Below are 19918 nucleotides of genomic sequence, written 5' to 3' on the forward strand. Positions count from 1 at the left end.
TCAGTACAGATGTGTACCACCATGCTCGACTAATTTGTAAATTTTTTATAGAGATCAGGTCTTACTATATTGCCCAGGTTGGTCCCAAACTCCTGGGCTCAAGAGATCCTCCTGCCTCAGCCTTCCAAAGTCCTGGGATTACAAGTGTGAGCCACTGTGCCCAGATATATTTCTCTTGGTCATGATATATCTTATTTATATATGGTTGGGTTTCATTTGTCTGTATCTTTTTAAGGGTATTTGCATCTATGTTCATGAGAGATTGGTGTAGTTTTTGTTTCTTGTAATATCTTGGTCAGGTTTAAATGTCTAGATTATACTCTTATTGAAAAAAAAAAGAGTTAGGGCTGGGTATGGTGGCTCATGCCTGTAATCCCAGCATTTTGGGAGGCCAAGGCAGTTGGATTGCTTGAGCCCAGGAGTTTGAGACCAGCTGGGGCAACACAGTAAAACCCTGTCTCTACAAAAAATACAAAAATTAGCTGGGCATGGTGGTGCATGCCTGTGGTCTCAGCTACTCAGGAGGCTGAGGTGGGAGGATCGCTTGAGCCTGGGAGGCAGAGATTGCAGTGAGTCTAGATTGTGCCACCACACTCCAGCCTGCATGACAAAGTGAGAGTTTGTTCAATAATTATAAAAAAAAGTTAGAAAATGTCTTTTTTTTCTATTCCCTGAAATAATTTATATAAGATTTGTGTTATTTCTTCTTTAAATGTTTAGAAGAATACATAAGGAAAGCCATCTGTGTCTGATGTTTTCTCTGTGGGAAGGTTTTAAAATAATGAATTCAACTTCTTTAATAGATATTGGATTAAAAGGTTTTCTGTTTCTTCTTCTGTTAGCTTTGATGAATTGCTTTTTTGAGGAATTTGTCCAATTCAAATTGTCAAATTTAGTGATATAAAGTTGTTTATAATATCCTCTTATATCATTTTAATATCTGTAAGGTCTGTGGTGATGTCTCCTTTCCATCTATATTATTAGTGATTTGTGTTTTATCTTTTTTCTCTTGAACTAGTCCAGCTAGGAATTTATCAATTTTGTTAGTCTTTTAAAATAACTAACTTTTGGGGCCTGGCATGATGGCTAACGCTTATAATCCCAGCACTTTGGGAGGCCAAGGTGGGCAGATCACAAGGTCAGGAGTTCGAGACCAGCCTGGCCAACACAGTGAAACCCTGTCTTTACTAAAAATACAAAAAAATTAGCTGGGTGTGGTGGCAGGCGTCTGTAATTCCAGCTACTTGGGAGGCTGAGGCAGAAGAATTGTTTAAACCTGGGAGGCAGAGGCTGCAGTGAGCCGAGATCGCACCACTGTACTCCAACCTGGGTGACAGAGCTAGACTCTGCCTCAAACAAACAAAAAACCTAACTTTTGGGTTTGTCTTTCCCCTACTATACATTTGTTTTGCATTTCATTGACATCTGTTCTTATTTTTATTATTCCTTTTCTCCTGCTTTCTTGAGGTATGATAAACTTATTATTTCCTAGCTTCTTTAGATAAAATTTTATATAATTGAATTTCATCCTTTATTCTGTTCTAATTTATAGCATTTAATGCTATAAATTTCCTTCAAAACACCGCTTAGGCCTCATCTTAATTTTCCTTTTTTTTTTTTTTAGAGATGAGGTCTTACTCTGTTGCTCAGACTGGAATACAGTGACAGGATCATAGCTCACTGCACCCTCAAACTCCTGGGTTCAAGCAATCCTCCTACCTCAGCCTCCCAAGTAGCTGGGACTATAGGCGTGTGCCACGATGCCCAACTAAGTTTTTTATTGTTGTTTTAATATGTTAAAGAAAATTAAAGGGGGCAAATTAGATAAGAGGATGAAGAATTTAAACAGATAATTGGAATCTATACAAAAAGAAACAGCCAAGTGTGGTGGCTCACACCTGTAGTCCTAGCTACTCAGGAGGCTGAGGTGGGAGAATTGCCTCACCCAGGCTGGTCTCGAACTCCTGGGCTCAAGTGATCCTCCCACCTCAGCCTCCCAAAATGCTGAGATTACAGGAATGAGCCATTGGGCCTGGCCACATGGATATATCATATCTCTATTATCATGTAGTTAAAACTATTTTTAAATTTTGGCCAGGCACAGTGGCTCATGCCCAACAGTTTGGAAGGCCAAGGCAGGCAGATGGCTTGAGCACAGGAGTTCAAAACCAGCCTGGGCAACATAGTGTGATCCCATCTATATTACAAAAGAAAAAAAAAGAAAAATTTCCATTGACTTCTGCGATGAACAAGGAATTATTTAGAAGTGTTTTGGGGCCGGGCGCGGTGGCTTACGCCTGTAATCCCAGCACTTTGGGAGGCCGAGGCGGGTGGATCACGAGGTCAGGAGATCGAGACCATCCTGGCTAACATGGTGAAACCCCGTCACTACTAAAAATACAAAAAATTAGCCGGGCGTCGTGGCGGGCCCCTGTAGTCCCAGCTACGTGGTAGGCTGAGGCAGGAGAATGGCATGAACCCGGGAGGCGGAGCTTGCAGTGAGCGAGATCGCGCCACTGCGCTCCAGCCTGGGTGACAGAGCGAGACTCTGCCTCAAAAAAAAAAAAAAAGAAGTTTTTTGGGCCAGGTGCAGTGGCTCACACCTATAATCCCAGCACTTTGGGAGGCCAAGGCAGGCAGATCACTTGAGATCAGGAGTTCGAGACCAGCCTGGCCAACATAGTGAAACCCCGTTTCTACTAAAGATACAAAAATTAGCCAGGCATGGAGGTGCATGCCTATGGTTCTAGCTACTCAGGAGGCTGAGGCACAAGAATCGCTTGAACTCAGGAAGCAGAGGTTGCAGTGAGCCAAGATCACGCGAACTGCACTCCAGCCTGGGTGATAGAGTAAGTCTCTGTCTCAAATAAATAAATAAATAGAAGTGTTTTGCCTAATTTATCATGTAATTGGGGATTTTTCCAGGTTTTTCCAGGTTTTGTTTTTTTTTTTGATACCTGGCTCACTAAAGTCAGAGTACATACTATGAATACGTTCTGTCTTTGAGGTTCACTGTGGGTTTCTTTACGGTCTGTCATATAATCAATTCTGATAAATGGTCCACATGCTTTTTTTAAAATTTATTTATTTGTTTATTTATTTATTTATTTATTTATTTATTTATTTAGATAGGGTCTGGCTGTGTGGTGCAGGCTGGAGTGCAGTGGGATGACCTTAGCTCATTGCAACTTCTGCCTCCTGGGCTCAAGCCATCCTCCTACCTCAGCCTCCCAAGTAGCTGGGACCACAGGTATGTGCCACCACACCCATTTTTTTACATTTTTTGTAGAGACAGTGTTTCGTCACGTTGCCCGGGCTGGTCTCAAACTCCTGGGCTCAAACAATCCATCCACCTGGGCCTCCCAAAGTGCTGGGACTACAGGTATGAACCACTGCACTCAGCCTCCACATACTTTTAAGAAGAACATAAGGGTGGGCCCGGTGGCTCATGTGTGTAATCCCAGCACTTTGGGAGGCCGAGTGGGTGGATCATTTGAGGTCAGGAGTTCAGGACCAGCCTGGCCAAAATGGTGAAACCCAGTCTGTACTGAAAATACAAAAATTAGCCAGGCAGTAGTGGTACGTGCCTGTAATCAGGAGAATTGCTTGAGCCTGGGTTGCAATTCAGAGGTTGCAATGAGCCGAGATCGCACCACTGCACTCCAGCCTGGGCGACAGAGTGAGACTCTGTCTCAAAAAAAAAAAAAAAAAAAAAAAAAAAAAAGAACGTGAATTCTGGCAATTGTTGGATGTAACTTACACATGTAAGTCAGGTCAAGTTTATTAGTTTTGTTATTGAGATTTCTTACATTCTCAAGGGTTTTCCTGTTAGTTCCATCAGTTATAGAGAGGTAAATTAAAGTATCCTGCTGGTTTTGGATTTGTCTCTTCCACCTTATATTTCTGTTATTTGCTTTACATAAGTTTTACAGCTATGTTATTCAGCCCATACATACAGATTTGGGATTGTGACATCTTCCTACTGAATTGCCTGTTTATCAGCATGAAATATTTCTCTTTATCTCTGGTAATCTTTCTTGCCTTAAAGTTTACTTTGATAAATATAACTACAACAACTTTCTTTGGGTGGTCTGCATGGTTTATGTTGTCTATTTACTCTCAACCTTGTTCACGTACTTGTGTCAGGACTGGGTCTCTCGTCAGCCAAGTACAGCTGTTGTTGCTGCTGTTTCAACCCAGACTGGTAATCTTGGTTTTACACTTAGAATATTTAGTCCATTTGTATTTAATGTAATCACTGATGTGGTTGGGTTTGTATCTTTCATCTTACTATTTTTTTCTATTTGGTCCATTTGTTGTATCTTCTCTTTCTCTGTTCTTACCTTATTTTGGATGTTTTTCCTTCTATGCATTTGCTAGTTATTCATCTTTATTATTTTAGTGTTATCCTAATATTGTAATAGTGATCCTTGATCACATTCTAATATAAATAATTTATTCAATCACATTTCCAATACAACTTTAAAATTCCATTTACCCCTTTGTCTTTTCTGCTACTTGTATATCATGAATTTTAGTACTACGTATAATTTAAACTCCACAGACACTACAATTATTTTGTACAGTTAATATTCACTTATATGAACCCACATCGTGTTCTTCAGTCTCTCTTGCATTACTTTTTTTAAGACAGGGCCTTACTGTCACCCAAGCTGGAGTGCAGTGGCACAATCATAGCTCACCGCAACCTCAAACTCCTGGGCTCAAATGATCCTCCCACCTTAGCCTCCTGAGTAAGATGGAACTACAGGCATGCCACCATGCCCAGCTAATTTTTTTTTTTTTTTTAGTAGAGAGCCTCACTATGTTGTCCAGGCTGGTCTCAAACTCCTGAGGTCAAGGAATCCTCCTGCCTTGGCCTCCCAAAGTGCTGGGATTACAGGCAGGAGCCACCGCACCTGGCCTCTCTAGCATTTCTACATTTCCATCTGATACAATTTTTTTTTCTGAAGAACTCCAATTAATTGTTTTATGTGCAGGTTGCTGATAACAAGTTCCTTCAGTTCTATGTTTTGGAATAATTCATGAAGGCAAAATATCACCTTCATTTTTGAAGGATATTATTGCTGGTTATAAAATTCTGGTTGTCAGCTATTTTCCTTCAGCAGTTTTGTTTTGTTTTGTTTTCTTTTTGAAACAGAGTCTCACTCCGTTGCCCAGGCTAGAAAGCGGTGGCGTGATCTCTGCTCACTGCAACTTCCGCCTCCCAGGTTCAAGTGATTCTCGTGTCTCAGCTGGGATTACAGGCGCCCGCCACCACGCCTGGCTGATTTTTGAATTTTTAGTAGAGACGAGGTTTCACCATGTTGGCCAGGCTGGTCTCCAACTCCTGGCTCAAGTGATCCTCCCGCTTCAGCCTCCCAAAGTGCTGGGATCACAGGCGGGAGCCACCGTGCCCAACCTCCTTCAGCAGTTTAAATATACGTTATTTCACTGCTTGTCGGCTTCCATTGTTTCTGTTCATTTGTTGAGAAGACAGCTATCCATCTTATGTTCGTTTCAAAGTAGTATGTCCTTTTTCTCTTGCTGCTTGTCAAATTTTTTGTCTTTGTTTTTGGCAATTTCACTATGATATACCCAGGTATGCTGGTTGGTTTTTTGTTTGTAGTTTTCTTGCTGAATCTGTGGCCAGAGATTTTTGTCTTTTGGAATTTGGGAAAATGTTTAGCCATTACTTCTTTGAATATTACTTCTGCCCCTTCTCTCTTTTCTCTCTTTCTGGGATTCCAATTATGTATTTTAGGCCTTTTGAGTTTGTTACACGTGTCTCTTATGCTCTATTCTGGTTTTCTGTTGTTGTTTCTTGTTGTTTTTCCCCTCTTTTTTCCTGCCTGAGCTTCAGTTTGGGCCTCTTCTATTAAGCTATCCTCAAGCTGACTACTTCTGTGTTCTGCTGGGTCCAATCTGCTATTAAACCCATCTACTGCGTCCTTATTGTCAAATTGTGAATTTTCTTAGCTTTAGAATGTCATTTTTTTCTTCCTTCCTTCCTTTCCTTTTTTTCCTTCCCCTTTCTTTCTTTCTTTAGAGATGGAGTCTTGCTATGTTGTCCTGGCTGGAGTGCAGTGGCTATTCACGCTGCACTGTAATGGTGCAATCCCACTACTGATCAGCACGGGAGTTCTGACCTACTCCATTTCTGACCTGGGCAGGTTCACCACTCCTTAAGCAACCTGGTGGTTCCCTGCTACAGGAGGTCACCATATTGATGCCAAAGTTTAGTGCAGATACCTGATCAGCATAGCACACTAGGATTTAGAACTCCTGGGCTCAAGTGACCCTCCGGCCTCAGCCTCCTGAGGAGCTGGGACTACAGGTGCATGCCACCACACTTGGTTGTGTCTCTCTGTATAGATTCCAATTCTCTGTTAAATTCTCTATCCTCTTATCTAATTTGCCCCCTTCTATTTTCTTTAACATATTGATCAGCACTGTGTTCACATTCTTGGGAGTAGTTATCTGGATCATCAGAACTCTGCATCCACTTTCTGGCTCTTCTCTAAACTATCAGATATATTTTCTTGTCTCTCTTTTTTTTTTTGAGATGGAGTCTCACTCTGTAGCCCAGGCTGGAGTGCAGTGGTGCAATCTCGGCTCACTGCAACCTCTGCCTCCCAGGTTTAGGCAATTCTCCTGCCTCAGCCTCCCAAATAGCTGGGACTACAGGTGCGCACCACCATGCCTGGCTGATTTTTTATATTTTTAGTAGAGATGGGGTTTCACTGTGTTAGCCAGGATGGTCTCGATCTCCTGACCTTGTGATCCGACCACCTTGGCCTCCTAAAGTGCTGGGATTACAGTATTTTCTTGTCTCTTTAACTTTTTTTTTTTTTTTTTGAGACAGAGTCTCACTCTGTCACCCAGGCTGGAGTACAGTGGCACGATCTTGGTTCACTGCAACCTCCACCTCCTGGATTCAAGCGATTCTCTGGTCTCAGCCTCCCGAGTAGCTGGGATTACAGGAATGCACCACCATGTCTGGCTAATTTTTGTACTCTTGTAGAGATGGGGTTTTGCCATGTTGGCTGGGCTGGTCTCAAACTCCTGACCTCAGGTGATCCGCTCGCCTTGGCCTCCCAAAGTGCTGGGATTACAGGAGTGAGCCACTGTGCCCAGCCAACATTTTAAGCAATTTTGGATTATATGACAGACATTGGATATAAAAGAATCATAAAGGTTACAGATGACGCCTTTTCCACCAGAGGGGACTACCCCTTTCTCTGTTAGGCTGACCGCATGAGGTCCATTGTTGCATTCCCTTCGGACACGGAGTAGGTTGAGGCTTGGCTGCAGCTTAGGTCTGGTTACTGCAGTTCTGAGCCTGCTGGGCTCTCTGCCTTCTCAAACCCCAAAGTCTGCAGGAGACCGAGTTCTGTCCTTCCAAGTTCCAGCTCAACCTCCAGCCACATGCAACTTCAAAATCTGGCAAACGTCTCTAGCAGTGTGCCCACGGCATGCTTTTTGTTTGATTGTTTTTTTTTTGAGACAGAGTCTTGCTCTGTCGCCCAGGCTGGAATTTAGTGGCACAATCTCAGCTCACTGCAAATTCCGCCTCCCAGATTCAAATGATTCTCCTGACTCAGCCTCCCAAATAGCTGGGATTACAGGCGTCCGCCACCACGCCCAGCTAATTTTTATATTTTTAGTAGAGACAGGGTTTCACCATGTTGGCCAGGCTGGTCTCAAACTCCTGACCTCAGGTGATCCATCTGCCTGGGCCTCCCAAGGTGCCTGGATTACAGGCATGAGCCACCACGCCCGGCCTCAAGGCGTGCTTTTGTTCCTAAGCACCTGGAAACTGCAGGAAGCCTGTTGTCAGGGGGCTTTCTGCCTGGATTTCCTGCTTCCCCAGGACTGGCAGGCGTGCTGCTTGAATGCCCCCAAGCTGCCAGCCTGTTTCACCAGCCCTTGATTAGATGTTCTTTCCCCAGCAGAGCTTCTCTGCCTGGGAAGCCTGGGCCCTGGACAAGCCTGGAATCATCAAATCTTCCCTGGGGAAAAACAGCCAAGTAGACTGCAGCTCACCTCCAAAGGCTCCCTTCCCCGGGCTTTTAGTTCACCCAGTCCTTACTTCCACAGTTCAGGTACCTTTAAAAGCAGGATCTTTTGGCTGGGCGCAGTGGCTCACGCCTGTAATCCCAGCACTTTGGGAGGCCGAGGAGGGCGGATCACCTGAGGTCAGGAGTTCAAGACCAGCCTGACCAACATGGTGAAATCCCGTCTCTACTAAGAATATAAAAATTAGCCAGGCATGGTGGCGCACACCCGTAATCCCAGCTACTCAGGAGGCTGAGGCAGGAGAATCTCTTGAACTTGGAGGCGGAGACTGCAGTGAGCTGAGATCACACCACTACACGTGGACAGTAACGGATAAGTCCTCAAACCCTGACGCTGGAGGAGATGCAGGCTCATCTGTGGATTCTCACTGTTTTCCGTGGGTGGGCGGGGAGCACAAGCAGCAGTTCCGTCGGGGCGGCAGGGCCAGCCTGTGGGTGCACACCTGGGTCCCCGCTGCCCTACCCATGGGTGAGGTTCCCACATCAGGGCCCCAGGGTGGGCAGCAGAGGCACGTTCCACCCACACAGCTTTCTGCAAGGTGAGGTGACTCATACCTGTAATCCCAACCCTTTGGAAGACCGAGGCGGGAGGAAAGCTTAAGCCTAGGAGTTCAAGACCAGCCTGGGCCACATGGCGAGACCCCATCTTTACAAAAAAAATTGTTTTTAATTAGCTGGGCATGGTGGTCCGCCTGTAATCCTAGCATTAATCCCTCGACAGCATTCTGCCTCCAGCTCGTTCAGCTTCATCCTCCTCTCCATCGCCCATGCAGGCCAAGGGCGGATATGCTCCCCGGACGTCCACTCCACTCCTGTGTGGCCGGGGCCCCCTTCCAGCCCCACACTGCCCAGGAGGCTCCTTCTCCAGCCACGGCCCGGCACCTGTGTCACCTTTCCTGTAAGACCCCCATATGTGGGGCGGGGGGTGCATGTGCCTTCCTGGTCTAGGTGGCATCTGTCTCCTCTCCTCACTGTGGTCTCCTCCACGTCACCCGAGGAAGGATGAGACTGCGACCTCCAGGTCCAGGGCTCACATCCCCCCAAGCAGGAGGGAAGCAGCGACAGCCATCTCCCAGAGGAAACATGGACTGAACCAAGCACCCCTGCCCCTGAGCCCACCGATGCCAAGGACCACCTGCCAAGGCCCCAAGAGCTCACAACCCCATCTGCAAGGGTGACGGGGACCCCATAGCCCACGGGGTCACTTTTCACTGTCTGGACTCACAGCACCTCTGGCCCTCATGGGGCAGAGTTCTAGGCTTCTGGGTCCCCGAAGGAAACCTGGTTGCAGTGATCAGGGGCCGTGGTAGGAAATACCAAGCTGTCCCAGGCCACAGAGCCAGGGTGGCACATGGAGGACATGTGCCATGGGCTTCACGTGGCCCCCGTCCCTCCAGGAAGCCACAGCTGGGCTCTGTCGGCTCAGGCCACCCAGCAAAGCCCTTGGCCCATATGAAGGAAAGGCGTCGTGTTTTAAAAGGGGGTCTCCCATGTGGACATGGACGTAAACCAGTAACTAAAGACAAAGGGCACAGGTGGAGCACCAAGACTCCAACAGAAGCAAGCGCTTTGGGGACGGTGGGGACAGTGGGGACGGTGGGGACGGTGGGGATGGTGGGGACAGTGGGGACGGTGGGGACGGTGGGGATGGTGGGGACAGTGGGAATGGTGGGGACAGTAGGACACTTAGCTGTTGCTGCACCATGTCAGGAAGTGTGAGGTTCACTCCCCCAGCTCAGCCCAAGAGAGCGCCCACACCATGCGATGCCCAGGTGGGGGCAAAAGCCAGGACTCTGTGACCCCCGTGGGTCGTTTGTGACCCCTCCCTAGGGAATATTAACCAGCCCATCCTTCCTCACAGAGAGGAGGACCTGGAGGCGGCGGCTAAACATGACTTCAGCGCCCACCTGTGGCCCTCCTGTCCCCCTCCCCTCCCCCACCTCCTCTATCTCCATCCCCACCTTATTTTCCGCAGCAACGTGTGGAAGGGCCGGAACAGCTCAGACATGTCTTCCACCTTGCGGTCCAAGTTCAGGGGTCCGTCCGCGTAGACCACGAGGCCACTGCATTTGAGACACAAAAGCCAGGATGTCAGGCCCTGTGGCCCCCTGGGTGCCGCGGACGGCCCAACTTAACCACCTGCGAAAACCACGGCCGCTGGGACTCCGCAGCGCCACTGTCCCAGCACGGCCGCCGCCTCATGCTTTGCCTTGTGTGATTGCATCGTAAATAAGTTTAGAAAAAAGCAGTGAGAATTATTACCCAGACTTCATCCTCTTTTGCAGTTGATTAGCTTGTGTTCATTGGAGGGGTCACAAAGTAATCAGAAAAGTGTATCTGCACACATCAGTGCTGCAATCAGATAAATTAGCCTCAAGGTTTGTTACCAAAATCTACCTTCTTGCAAGTAATAAAAACTGGATTTGTGGTTAAATTTATCTGCAGAGACTTATGAGAACTGGACCTGGAACCATCTTCTCCAAAAGCAAAACCAGCTGGAGGTGCGAGCTGAGGCCCGCACGGGTTCCCTTCCTGCAGCCTGGCCAATGCTCCACCACGCCACGAGACAAAAGCAGCCTCCCCTCATCCCCCACACAGGACCCACCTCCCTTGTGGTGCCCACCATGCCCCGAGAAGCTCCCCTCCCCAGGACTGGGGCCCCATGTGGCTGAGGCCGGCTTTCCTCACTGTCCCTCCCCCAGAGTCCGGCTCAAAGCCTGCTGAAGGACAAGCTTCCCAGATGCCACCTCCGGCGGCACCCACTCCTCTCCATGCACCGTCCAGCCCTGCCCAGCTCCGAGTGTGCCTTGATCATCCATGTCTCAGCCCGTCTCTCCTTGAGGGCACCCATCCCAGAGGACCTTCTCCGGGTGCCTCCTCCTGGGTCTCTTGGGACCAGACCATGTCTCAGGTGCCTGGGGAGCATCCACCCACGAATTCGTCCCCTGTCCCTCATCATATTCTTCCTCATCAGAGCACAGACAAGGGCCATGTGGGCCTGTCTGTGTAAATGGAGCACCACCGGCCTGTCTCTTTCAGCAGACGTGACACCAGGGTTAGGTCCAGCCAACACCGAGTCCCTGGCAGCACAGGCACAGTCTCCTTGTCTAACACACCCAGCTCAGTGAGAAAGGCTGATAAACAGAATTGAACAAAGGGAATGTTTTTCCCTAAAAATCATTGGGTTTCATGTGCAAAAAGAAAGACTTGAAAGTCACAGGAAAAGTATGTGCAGTGCTGCCTCCGGGGCTCCTGTGGAGTGGCCAGCTCAGCTGGGCAGGGGGCTGTGTCCTGACCACCTGTGGGTGAGGGAACAGCACAACCAGCCTTCCATTCTGCTTGGTCTCCTTTGTGGCTCTTACATGAGCTGCCTGTCCTGATTAAACGAACAGTATTCAGGGGACAATTACCCAAATAGAGCCTTAACTTTATGGGTGAATCAGGCAGTCTCAGGACAAAGGCAGAGTGAAACAGAGCAGGGAAGGGGGCAGCCCTGACTCCAGCGGCCAAGCCTCAGGGAAGCCATCCACAACCACAGTAGAGCTCCCTCCCCTGCTGAGCATAGGACTCAGCCCCGCAATGACCTGTGTACCCAACGTCTGCCCCTCTGGAAACCTCGCTCCTGCCTGTGCCGGGCAGCAGCGTGGCCGAGGGAGGACCCTGCTGCCCCCCAGGGCAGTCAGCAGGAGTAGGGGGACAAGGCCCACCCATGAGAGCTGCTGGCCCAGGACCTCAGAAAAGAACTCGTTCATCAGGAGGCTCAGACCCCAAGGCTGCTGCGCCACTTCCTCCTGGGAGCCTACGGGGACCCAAGACCCCCTGGGCTGTATCCCCACATCCAGCCGTGTGTTAGCTTTCGCATGCTGGACGCAGGGCCGTGCACTCCACAGTGGCTAAGCCCTGCTGCTCAGCAGCTCTGCAGGTGCCCGAACGACAGAGAGAAGGCCCGTGGGACAGGAGATCAAGCCCAGGTGCTGAAGTAACGGGGTGTGGGGGCCAGAGGTGGGGAGAGGTGGGGAGCGGCCCCCGGGCGGCTGCCAGAGACTCAGCATCTGTCTCTGCACCTGGCCTGGCACTTGCAGGAATCCGGCTGAAGCGGCTCAGAATGAGGCCTGGGAACGAGCTATTGCCGGAAACGGTGGGTCCGATGCAGTCGCTGTCCATGGCTGTAGCCCGACAGGCCACCCAGGTCCGCGTCCATGCTGCCATGAGCAGGGGTAAGCAGCACCCACCGGTGAGCCTGGCAGGCTGGATCCTGGGGTCTCGGTGTGGCCAGGGGTGTGGGGGCACTGTGAGGGGCTTGGCCCAGGTCCAGCTAAGGTGAACAGGAGAGAGGACGCCCCGCACAGTGGAGAAAGCTGGGCCCTGCTGGAAGTGGGGGTGGCCAGTCTTCCCTTTTCTTTTTTCAAATAAATTCATATAACAAACAACTGTTTTAAAGGGTATGATTCTGAGGCATTTTCTGCATTCACGGTGCTGTGCACCCATCACCTCTCTAGTTTCAAAAGGTTTTTATCACCCCAGAAAACACCCTTTTAATAATCACCACTGACTTCCTCACCTCAGCCACTGGCAATCCCTCATCTGCTTTCTGTCTCTATGAATTGGCCTATTCTGGGTGTTTCATATAAATGGAATCACATAATATGTGACCCTTGTGACCGGTTTTCACTTTGCACCACGTTTTCAAGGCTCACCATGCTGTGGCACGTGGCGAATGTTCCCGCGCATACATTTCTTCATTCACCCACAGGTGGACGTTTGGATTGTTTCTGCCTTTGGGCTATTATGAATAATGCTGCCATAAACATTCATGTAGAAGTTTGTTCACGGACATATGTTTTCATTTCTCTTGGATATATGCCTAGAAGAGTATGTGGTATGACCATATGGATCATATAATTCTATGTTTAACTTTTTAAGGAACCACCAACTGTTTTCCGTAGCAGCTGTGGCATTTTACACTCCTGCCAGCAATCCAAGGGTTCTGACTTCTCCACGCTCTCCCCACGTATTCTTTTCCATTTTTTTGATTACAGCCATCCTGGTGGGTGTGAAGCGGCATCTCATCATGGTTTTGATTTGCATTTCCTTAGTAACCAACCATGTGGAGCATCTTTTCATGTGCCTGTTGGCCATGTGTATATCTTCTTGGAAGAAATGTCTATTCAAGTCTTTCCTCATTTTTAAATTGGGTTGTTTGTCGATTTGTTGTTGAGTTGTAAGGGTTCTTTATATGTTCTGGACATTAAATCTTCATCAGATATATGATCTGCAAATATTCTTTAGCTTGTCTTTTCATTTTCTTTATAATGTCCTCTGATGCATCGCAATTTTTAATTTTGATGAAGTCCAGTTTCTCTTTTTATCTTTTTGTGGTGGTGCTTTTGATGTCAAATCCATTGCAAAATCTGAGAACAGGAAGATTTACCCTCTGTATCAAAGTTCTCTAGAGAAACAGAACAAGAGAGAAATATTTATTTTAAAGAATTGTTTCATGCAATTGTGGGGGCTGGAAAGTCCAAATTCTGCTGGGAACCCGGAGAAGAGTTGACATGGCAGCTCCAATCTACAGAGTCTGGAAGCCGGATTCCCCCTTACTTGGGGATCTCAGTCTATTTCTCTCAGGGCCTTCCATTAATTGGATGAGGCCCACCCACATCACAGAGGGTCGTCAGCTGTACTCAGAGTCTACTGATTTAAATGCCAATCTCATCTTTAAAATACCTCACAGCAGGGTGGTGCTGATGTGCGTTTCAGAGGACAGGGAAGGTTATATCCACATTGTACAGCGGATGCTACACTGGACACGGATGGGTAGAATCATCCATTCAATGAAGCATGACTTGTGTTGAACAAGACAAGCTGGCTGAAGCATTTGAAGGCGCTTTTGAGGTACTGAGGTAACATTCAACTGATCTTCACTCCTCCCCAGACGACAAAAATTACCTGGCTTTCGTCAGCCACTGTCCTCATGTCACAGGAAATTCCATCTGCTAAGAAGTGTTGCCCACAGAGGAACCTGTGTATACCTGGAGAACCATCATAGCAGGAAGAAGCTCTGACCGTTTTAATACCTTCACGAATCCCCACATAATGCTAAGATGGCGTCTTGTATCCAGGAGTAGATAAAACCAAAGATATCTTTCTGTTTGTATTGAAAAATAAAGAAAAACTTTAGGGAAAATCTTTAGGGAAAAAGAAAAGTCAGCCGGAACCCCATGGCTTACTCAGAAAATTGTCAGAGCCCTGAGGAATTATGGAAGAACTGGAGAAATCACCAAAATCCAGAGGAAGCTGACTTACCAATTTACCAAGGCCATCCTCCAAAGACTCTATCTTATTTATTAGGGAAAGCAATCTTCTACTCACAGTATGTTCAGCCTGATCAAGAATATCTTAGTTTAAATAACTAGAATGCAAATTATAACTATACATGTGCCAATTACCATGAGTTAAGTCACCCTGATTGCTAAATATACTCTCACGTTTCATGGTTTCCTGGCATCAGAAATCCCTACAAGCTTCAGGATTTTTCTCTTAAAGCAAATGCTGAAGAGAAAAAAAAAATTAACTTTATTATTGTTATCTTTTATCAAATAGCATACAATCTATACTAACTTGGTGGGAAATCCTGCCAATGAACAAATTTATTGTTGCAAATGACCAAGCCCTATGTGAATGTACAGACTAAATGGCCTTGCTCTTACTATTCTCTATTCAACCACTTTCTTCCAGATTCATACTGCCAGTACAGGCAACTAATAATGATTCAAACATTTTTCTGTCATATACTCAGGTGAAAAATCACTCTAACCTATATCTGCTGGCTTTACAAAAAATCATTTACAAAAAACGATTGCATATGATAAAAGCGTTTGTGCAAAAATACATTCATGGCTTCAAAAACTTCAGTGGAAATGTATATTCAGTTCCCTTCTCACATTTTTTCCTTTTCCCCTTGTCTTTAAATCTTACTTTTTTTTTTTTTTTTTTTTTTGCTTTTAAGAGACAGAGTCTCATTCCGTTGCCCAGACTGTAATTCAATGGCGTGATCATAGCTTACTGAAAACTCGAACTTCTGGGCTCAACTAATCCTCTCGTCTTAGCCTCCGAAGTGGCTGGGACTACAGGCACACACCACCACACCTGGCTTTTTGCTGTTGGGATGAGGTTTCACTATGTTGCTTAAGCTGGACTCAAACTCCTGGCCTCAAGCAATCCTCTTGCCTCAGCATCCCAAAGTGTTAGCATTACAGGTATGAGCCACCATGCCCAGTCTCTTACCCATATATTTTTTAATGTTTTCTTGCTGTTGAATTTTTTGAGTTATTTATATATGTTGGATATTAACCCATCAGATGTATGAATTGTAAATATTTTCTCCCAATCCATAGGTTGTCTTTGCACCCTGTTGTTTCTTTTGCTATGCAGAAGCTCTTCAGTTTGATGTAATCCAATTTATCTATATTTGCTTCTGGTACCTGCACTTTGGGGCCAAATCCAAAAAGTCACTACCCAGACTAATGTTGTGTAGTCTTTCCCCTATGTTTTCTTCTAGTAGTTTTAGAGTTTCTGGTCTTATATTTAGCTCTTTAATCCATTTTGAGTTGATTTTTTATATGGTGTGAGATAAGGTTCTAGCTTCATTCTTTGACATGTGAAAATTCAGACTTCCCAACACCATTTATTGAAGAGGCTGTCCTTGTCTTCTTGGCATCTTTGCTGAAAATTAGTTGGGTTCATTTCTGGGCTCTTTATTCTGTTCCACTGGTATTTGTGTCCTGTTGTTTTGTTTTTGCCAACGCCAAGCTATTTAAAAATTACTATAGCTTTGTAGTACAGTTTAAAATCAGGTAGTGTGGTATCTCCAGCTTTGTCCTTTTTGCTCATGATTGCCTTGGCTATTCGTGGGTTTTTATGGTTCTATATGAATTTTAGGATTTTTTTCTCTTTCCATAAATAAAATGATGTTGGGCTTTTGAAAGGGATTACATTAAACATGTAGATTTATTTGGGTAGTATGGACATTTTAACAATATTAATTCTTCCAATCCATGAACCTGGAATATCTTTGTCTTCTTGAATTGATTTCATTGATGTTTTATAGTTTTCTGTGTACAGGTTTTTCACCTCTGTGATAAAAATTATTCCTTAGTATCTTATTTTTTTGTAGCTATTGTAAATGAGATTATTCTCTTGATTTCTTTTTTCAGATAGTGTATTGTTAGTGTATAAAAATGCTACTAATTTTTGTGTGTTGATTTTGTGTCCTGGAACTTTACTGTATTCATTATCAGTCCTAACAGTTTTTTTGGTGGAGTCTGTAGGGTTTTCCACAGATAAGATAAGTTTGCTGGCCAGGTGCAGTGACTCACGCCTATAATCCCAGCACTTTGGGAGGCCGAGGCAGGTGGATCACCAGATCAGGAGTTCAAGACCAGCCTGGCCAATATGGTGAAACCCTGTCTCTACTAAAAATACAAAAATTAGCTGGGCATGGTGGCTTATGCCTGTAGTCCCAGCTGCTCAGGAGGCTGAGGCAGGAGAATCGCTTGAACCTAGTAGGTGGAGGTTGTAGTGAGCTGAGATCGCACCACTGCACTCCAGCCTGGGTGACAGAGCAAGACTCCATCTCAAATATATATATATATAAAATAAAGTTGCCATCAAACAGTAACAATTTCACTTCTTTTCCTATTTGGATGTCTTTTCTTTCTTTCTCTTGCCTAATTGCTTTGGCAAGGACTTTCAATACTACATTTAACAGAAGTGGGAAGAGTAGGCATCCTTGCCTTGTTCCATATCTTACAGGAAAGGCTTTCAATTTTTTACCATTGAGTATAATGTTAGCTGTGGGCTTCTCGTTAATATGGCCTTTATTGCGTTAAGGCACATTCTTTCTTTTTTTTTTGTTTTACATTTTCACTCAGTGGTACCCTTGAAGGGATACATTCCTTCTACATCTAATTTGCTGAGTTTTTCATCATAAAATGATGTTGAATTTTATCAAATGCTTTTTCTGCATCTAATGAGATGATCATATGGTTTTTTTATTCTATTAATGTGATGTATCACAATTATCGATTTGTGTATATTGAACCATCCTTGCATTTCAGGGATAAAAACATTTCTCAAAAGAAGACATACAAATGACCAACATCACTAGTCATTAGAGAAAAGCAAACTAAAGCCACAGTGTGATATCATTTCTCATTTGTCTGAATATCTTTTATCAAGAAGATGAAAGATAAGTGTTACCAAGGATGTGGAGAAAAGGGAACCCTTGCACACCATTGGTAGGAATGTAAATTGGTACGGCCATTATGGAAAACAGTATAGAGGTTCCTCAAAAAAAACTACAAATATAATTGCCATATGATCCAGCAATCCCACTTCTGGGTATTTACCCCAAACATCTGAAATCAGTTTGTTGAAGGGATGTCTGTAGTCTCATGTTCATTGCAGCATTATTCACAATAGCTAAGATATGAAATCAACCTAAGCGTTTAACAGATGAATAAAGAAAATGTGGTATATATACACAATAGAATACTATTCAGCCTTAAAAACAAAAGAGATTCTGACATTTGTGAAAAATTGGATGGAGTTTTAGAACATTATGCTAAGTGAAATAAGTAAGGCCCAGAAAGACAAATACCATATGTTCTCACTTACATGTGGAATCTCAAACAATTGAACTTATAGAATCAGAGAGCACAACAGTGGTTATAGAGGCTGGGAGTGTGGGGAATGGCCAAAGAGTATAAAATCTCAGACTAGAATAATTTTTTTTCTTTTTTTGAGTTCTTTGCATATCATGGTGAATACAGTTAATAATAGAGTGCTGTACATTTCCAAATTGTAAGAGAGTAAATTTAAAATGATCTCATTCAAAAAATGTTAAATATTTGAGGTGATGGATATGTTAACCAGCTTGATTTAATTATTCCACACTGCATTCATAGATTATAACACAACTTTGCATGCTATAAATCTGCACAATTATAAATTGCCAGTTTATCATTATAAAAAGAAAAAAAATACCTTCACAGCAACATTCAGACTGGTATTTTACCAAATATCTGGGTAATGTGGCCTACCCAAGATGACACATGAAGTTAACCATCGCAGGGTCCAACTTTGTTCTTTTGCATGTGGTTATCCAGTTGCTCCAGGAACATTCACTGAAGAGACTGTTCTTTCCTTATTGAATGATCTTGGCCCCCTTGTCAATAACCAGTTCACCATAGATGTTTGGGTTTATTTATGGCCTCTCAATTTTATTCCATTGGTCTATACATCTATCTTTATGCCAGTACCATAAGGTTTTGACTTGTAGTAAGATTTGAAATCAGGACATATGAATCTTCCAACTTTGTTTTTGTTTTTCAATATTGTTTTGGCTATTTAGGGCCCATTGCAGTTCCATATGAATTTTAGAACACCTTTTCCATTTCTGCAAAACAAAAAGGCCAATGGAGTTTCGACAGCAATTGCACAGAATCTGTAGATCACTTTATGGAGTATTGCCATTCTAACTATATTAAGTCTTCCCATCCATGAACATGGAATGTCTTTCTCTTTAATTATGTCTTTAATTTTTTCAGCAACGTTTTTTAGTTTTCAGCATCCATGTCTTTCACCTTCTTGATTAAATTTATTCCTAGGCATTTTACTCTTTTGAATGTTATCACACATTTCTTATTTAAAATAACACCTAATTACATCCAATGGAATATTATTCAGCCTTAAAAAGGAAGGAAATTCTGACACATGCTACAACATGGAGGAAGCTTGAAAACATTATGTGAAGTGAAATAAGACAGTCACAAAAGGGTAAATCCTATATATGAGGTTGGTGCAAAAGTAATTGCAATTTTTGCCATTAAAACCCTAAGAAAGGGTCAAAATGGCCAATTTTGTTATGTATATTTTACAATAAAGAAGAATGTTTATTGCTTTAATTTCTGTTTACAAAAGTTTTACCTATCAATGTTAAGAAACTCTGTAAAATAGAGACATACTATTTGATAACAATTTTTGTACTTAATACACTGGGGATGTTTTTGCATAGCATTAGGAGATTTTTCTCCGTCATTATTTAAATGGCTACAGTATTGTTTTTAACCAATCCCTTAACTCTGGATATCCATCCCTTCTCAAATTTTTATGATTACAAGTAATACTTCAGGGATAATCTTTGTGGATATATATTTGTGCCCCCTCAGATCAATGCAACAAAATTCTGCAAAAGTCCACCATGCTACGACATGACAGGCACTCAGGGTGCATCCATGAATAAGAGTTATGGTCTAGTGGGGGAGACACAAAAATAACAGAAATCCCATTTATATGAATAACCCAATAGCCAAATCTATAGAAACAGAAAATAGATTTGTGGTTCCCTAGGGTTAAGGGGCAGGATGAAGGATAATAGGGGGTGGAGGTGACCGCTCAGGAGTAAGAGACATCTTTGTGAGTAATGAAAATGTTATGAAATTTGTGGTGATGGCTGCACAATTCTGAATGTACCAAAAATGAGTGTGCACTGTAGATGGGTGAGTCATAGGGTAATGAATTTTATCTCAGTAACATGGAAAAATAAATAACAGAGAGTAAGTCACGCAACCTGCTGGTGGGAGAGGGCCTGGGTGAGCGGTGCAGTGGTGGGGACATCACAGAGGGAGGGACAGCAGGGAGTAGGGGACAGTGCAGAGGAGAGGACAGCACGGAAGAGGGGACATCATGGAGGGGACAGCACGGAGGAGGGCATAGTGCAGAGGAGGGGACAGCACGGAGGAGGGAACATCATAAAGGAGGGGACAGCATGGAGGAGG

At 44.6% G+C, this 19918-nt stretch overlaps 1 protein-coding gene and 1 pseudogene across 8 annotated transcripts in view; one reads left to right on the plus strand and one right to left on the minus strand.

Moving 5' to 3' along the window:
* Positions 1-19918, minus strand: part of ZFYVE28 (zinc finger FYVE-type containing 28) — a 150100-nt gene that overhangs the window by 41875 nt on the left and 88307 nt on the right. For 5 of the 8 annotated variants that reach the window (XM_055384370.2, XM_055384368.2, XM_055384371.2 and 2 more), the window contains one exon: positions 10040-10141. In XM_055384370.2, the coding sequence (XP_055240345.2) occupies positions 10040-10141 (102 nt within the window). The other 3 variants (XM_063705053.1, XM_055384373.2, XM_063705052.1) reach the window with 2 other exon arrangements.
* LOC115934289 (transcription factor Spi-C-like) lies at positions 13920-14554 on the plus strand (annotated as a pseudogene).

This window comes from Gorilla gorilla, chromosome 3, assembly GCF_029281585.2.
Source record: "Gorilla gorilla gorilla isolate KB3781 chromosome 3, NHGRI_mGorGor1-v2.1_pri, whole genome shotgun sequence".
NCBI classification, from domain to species: Eukaryota; Metazoa; Chordata; class Mammalia; order Primates; family Hominidae; genus Gorilla; species Gorilla gorilla.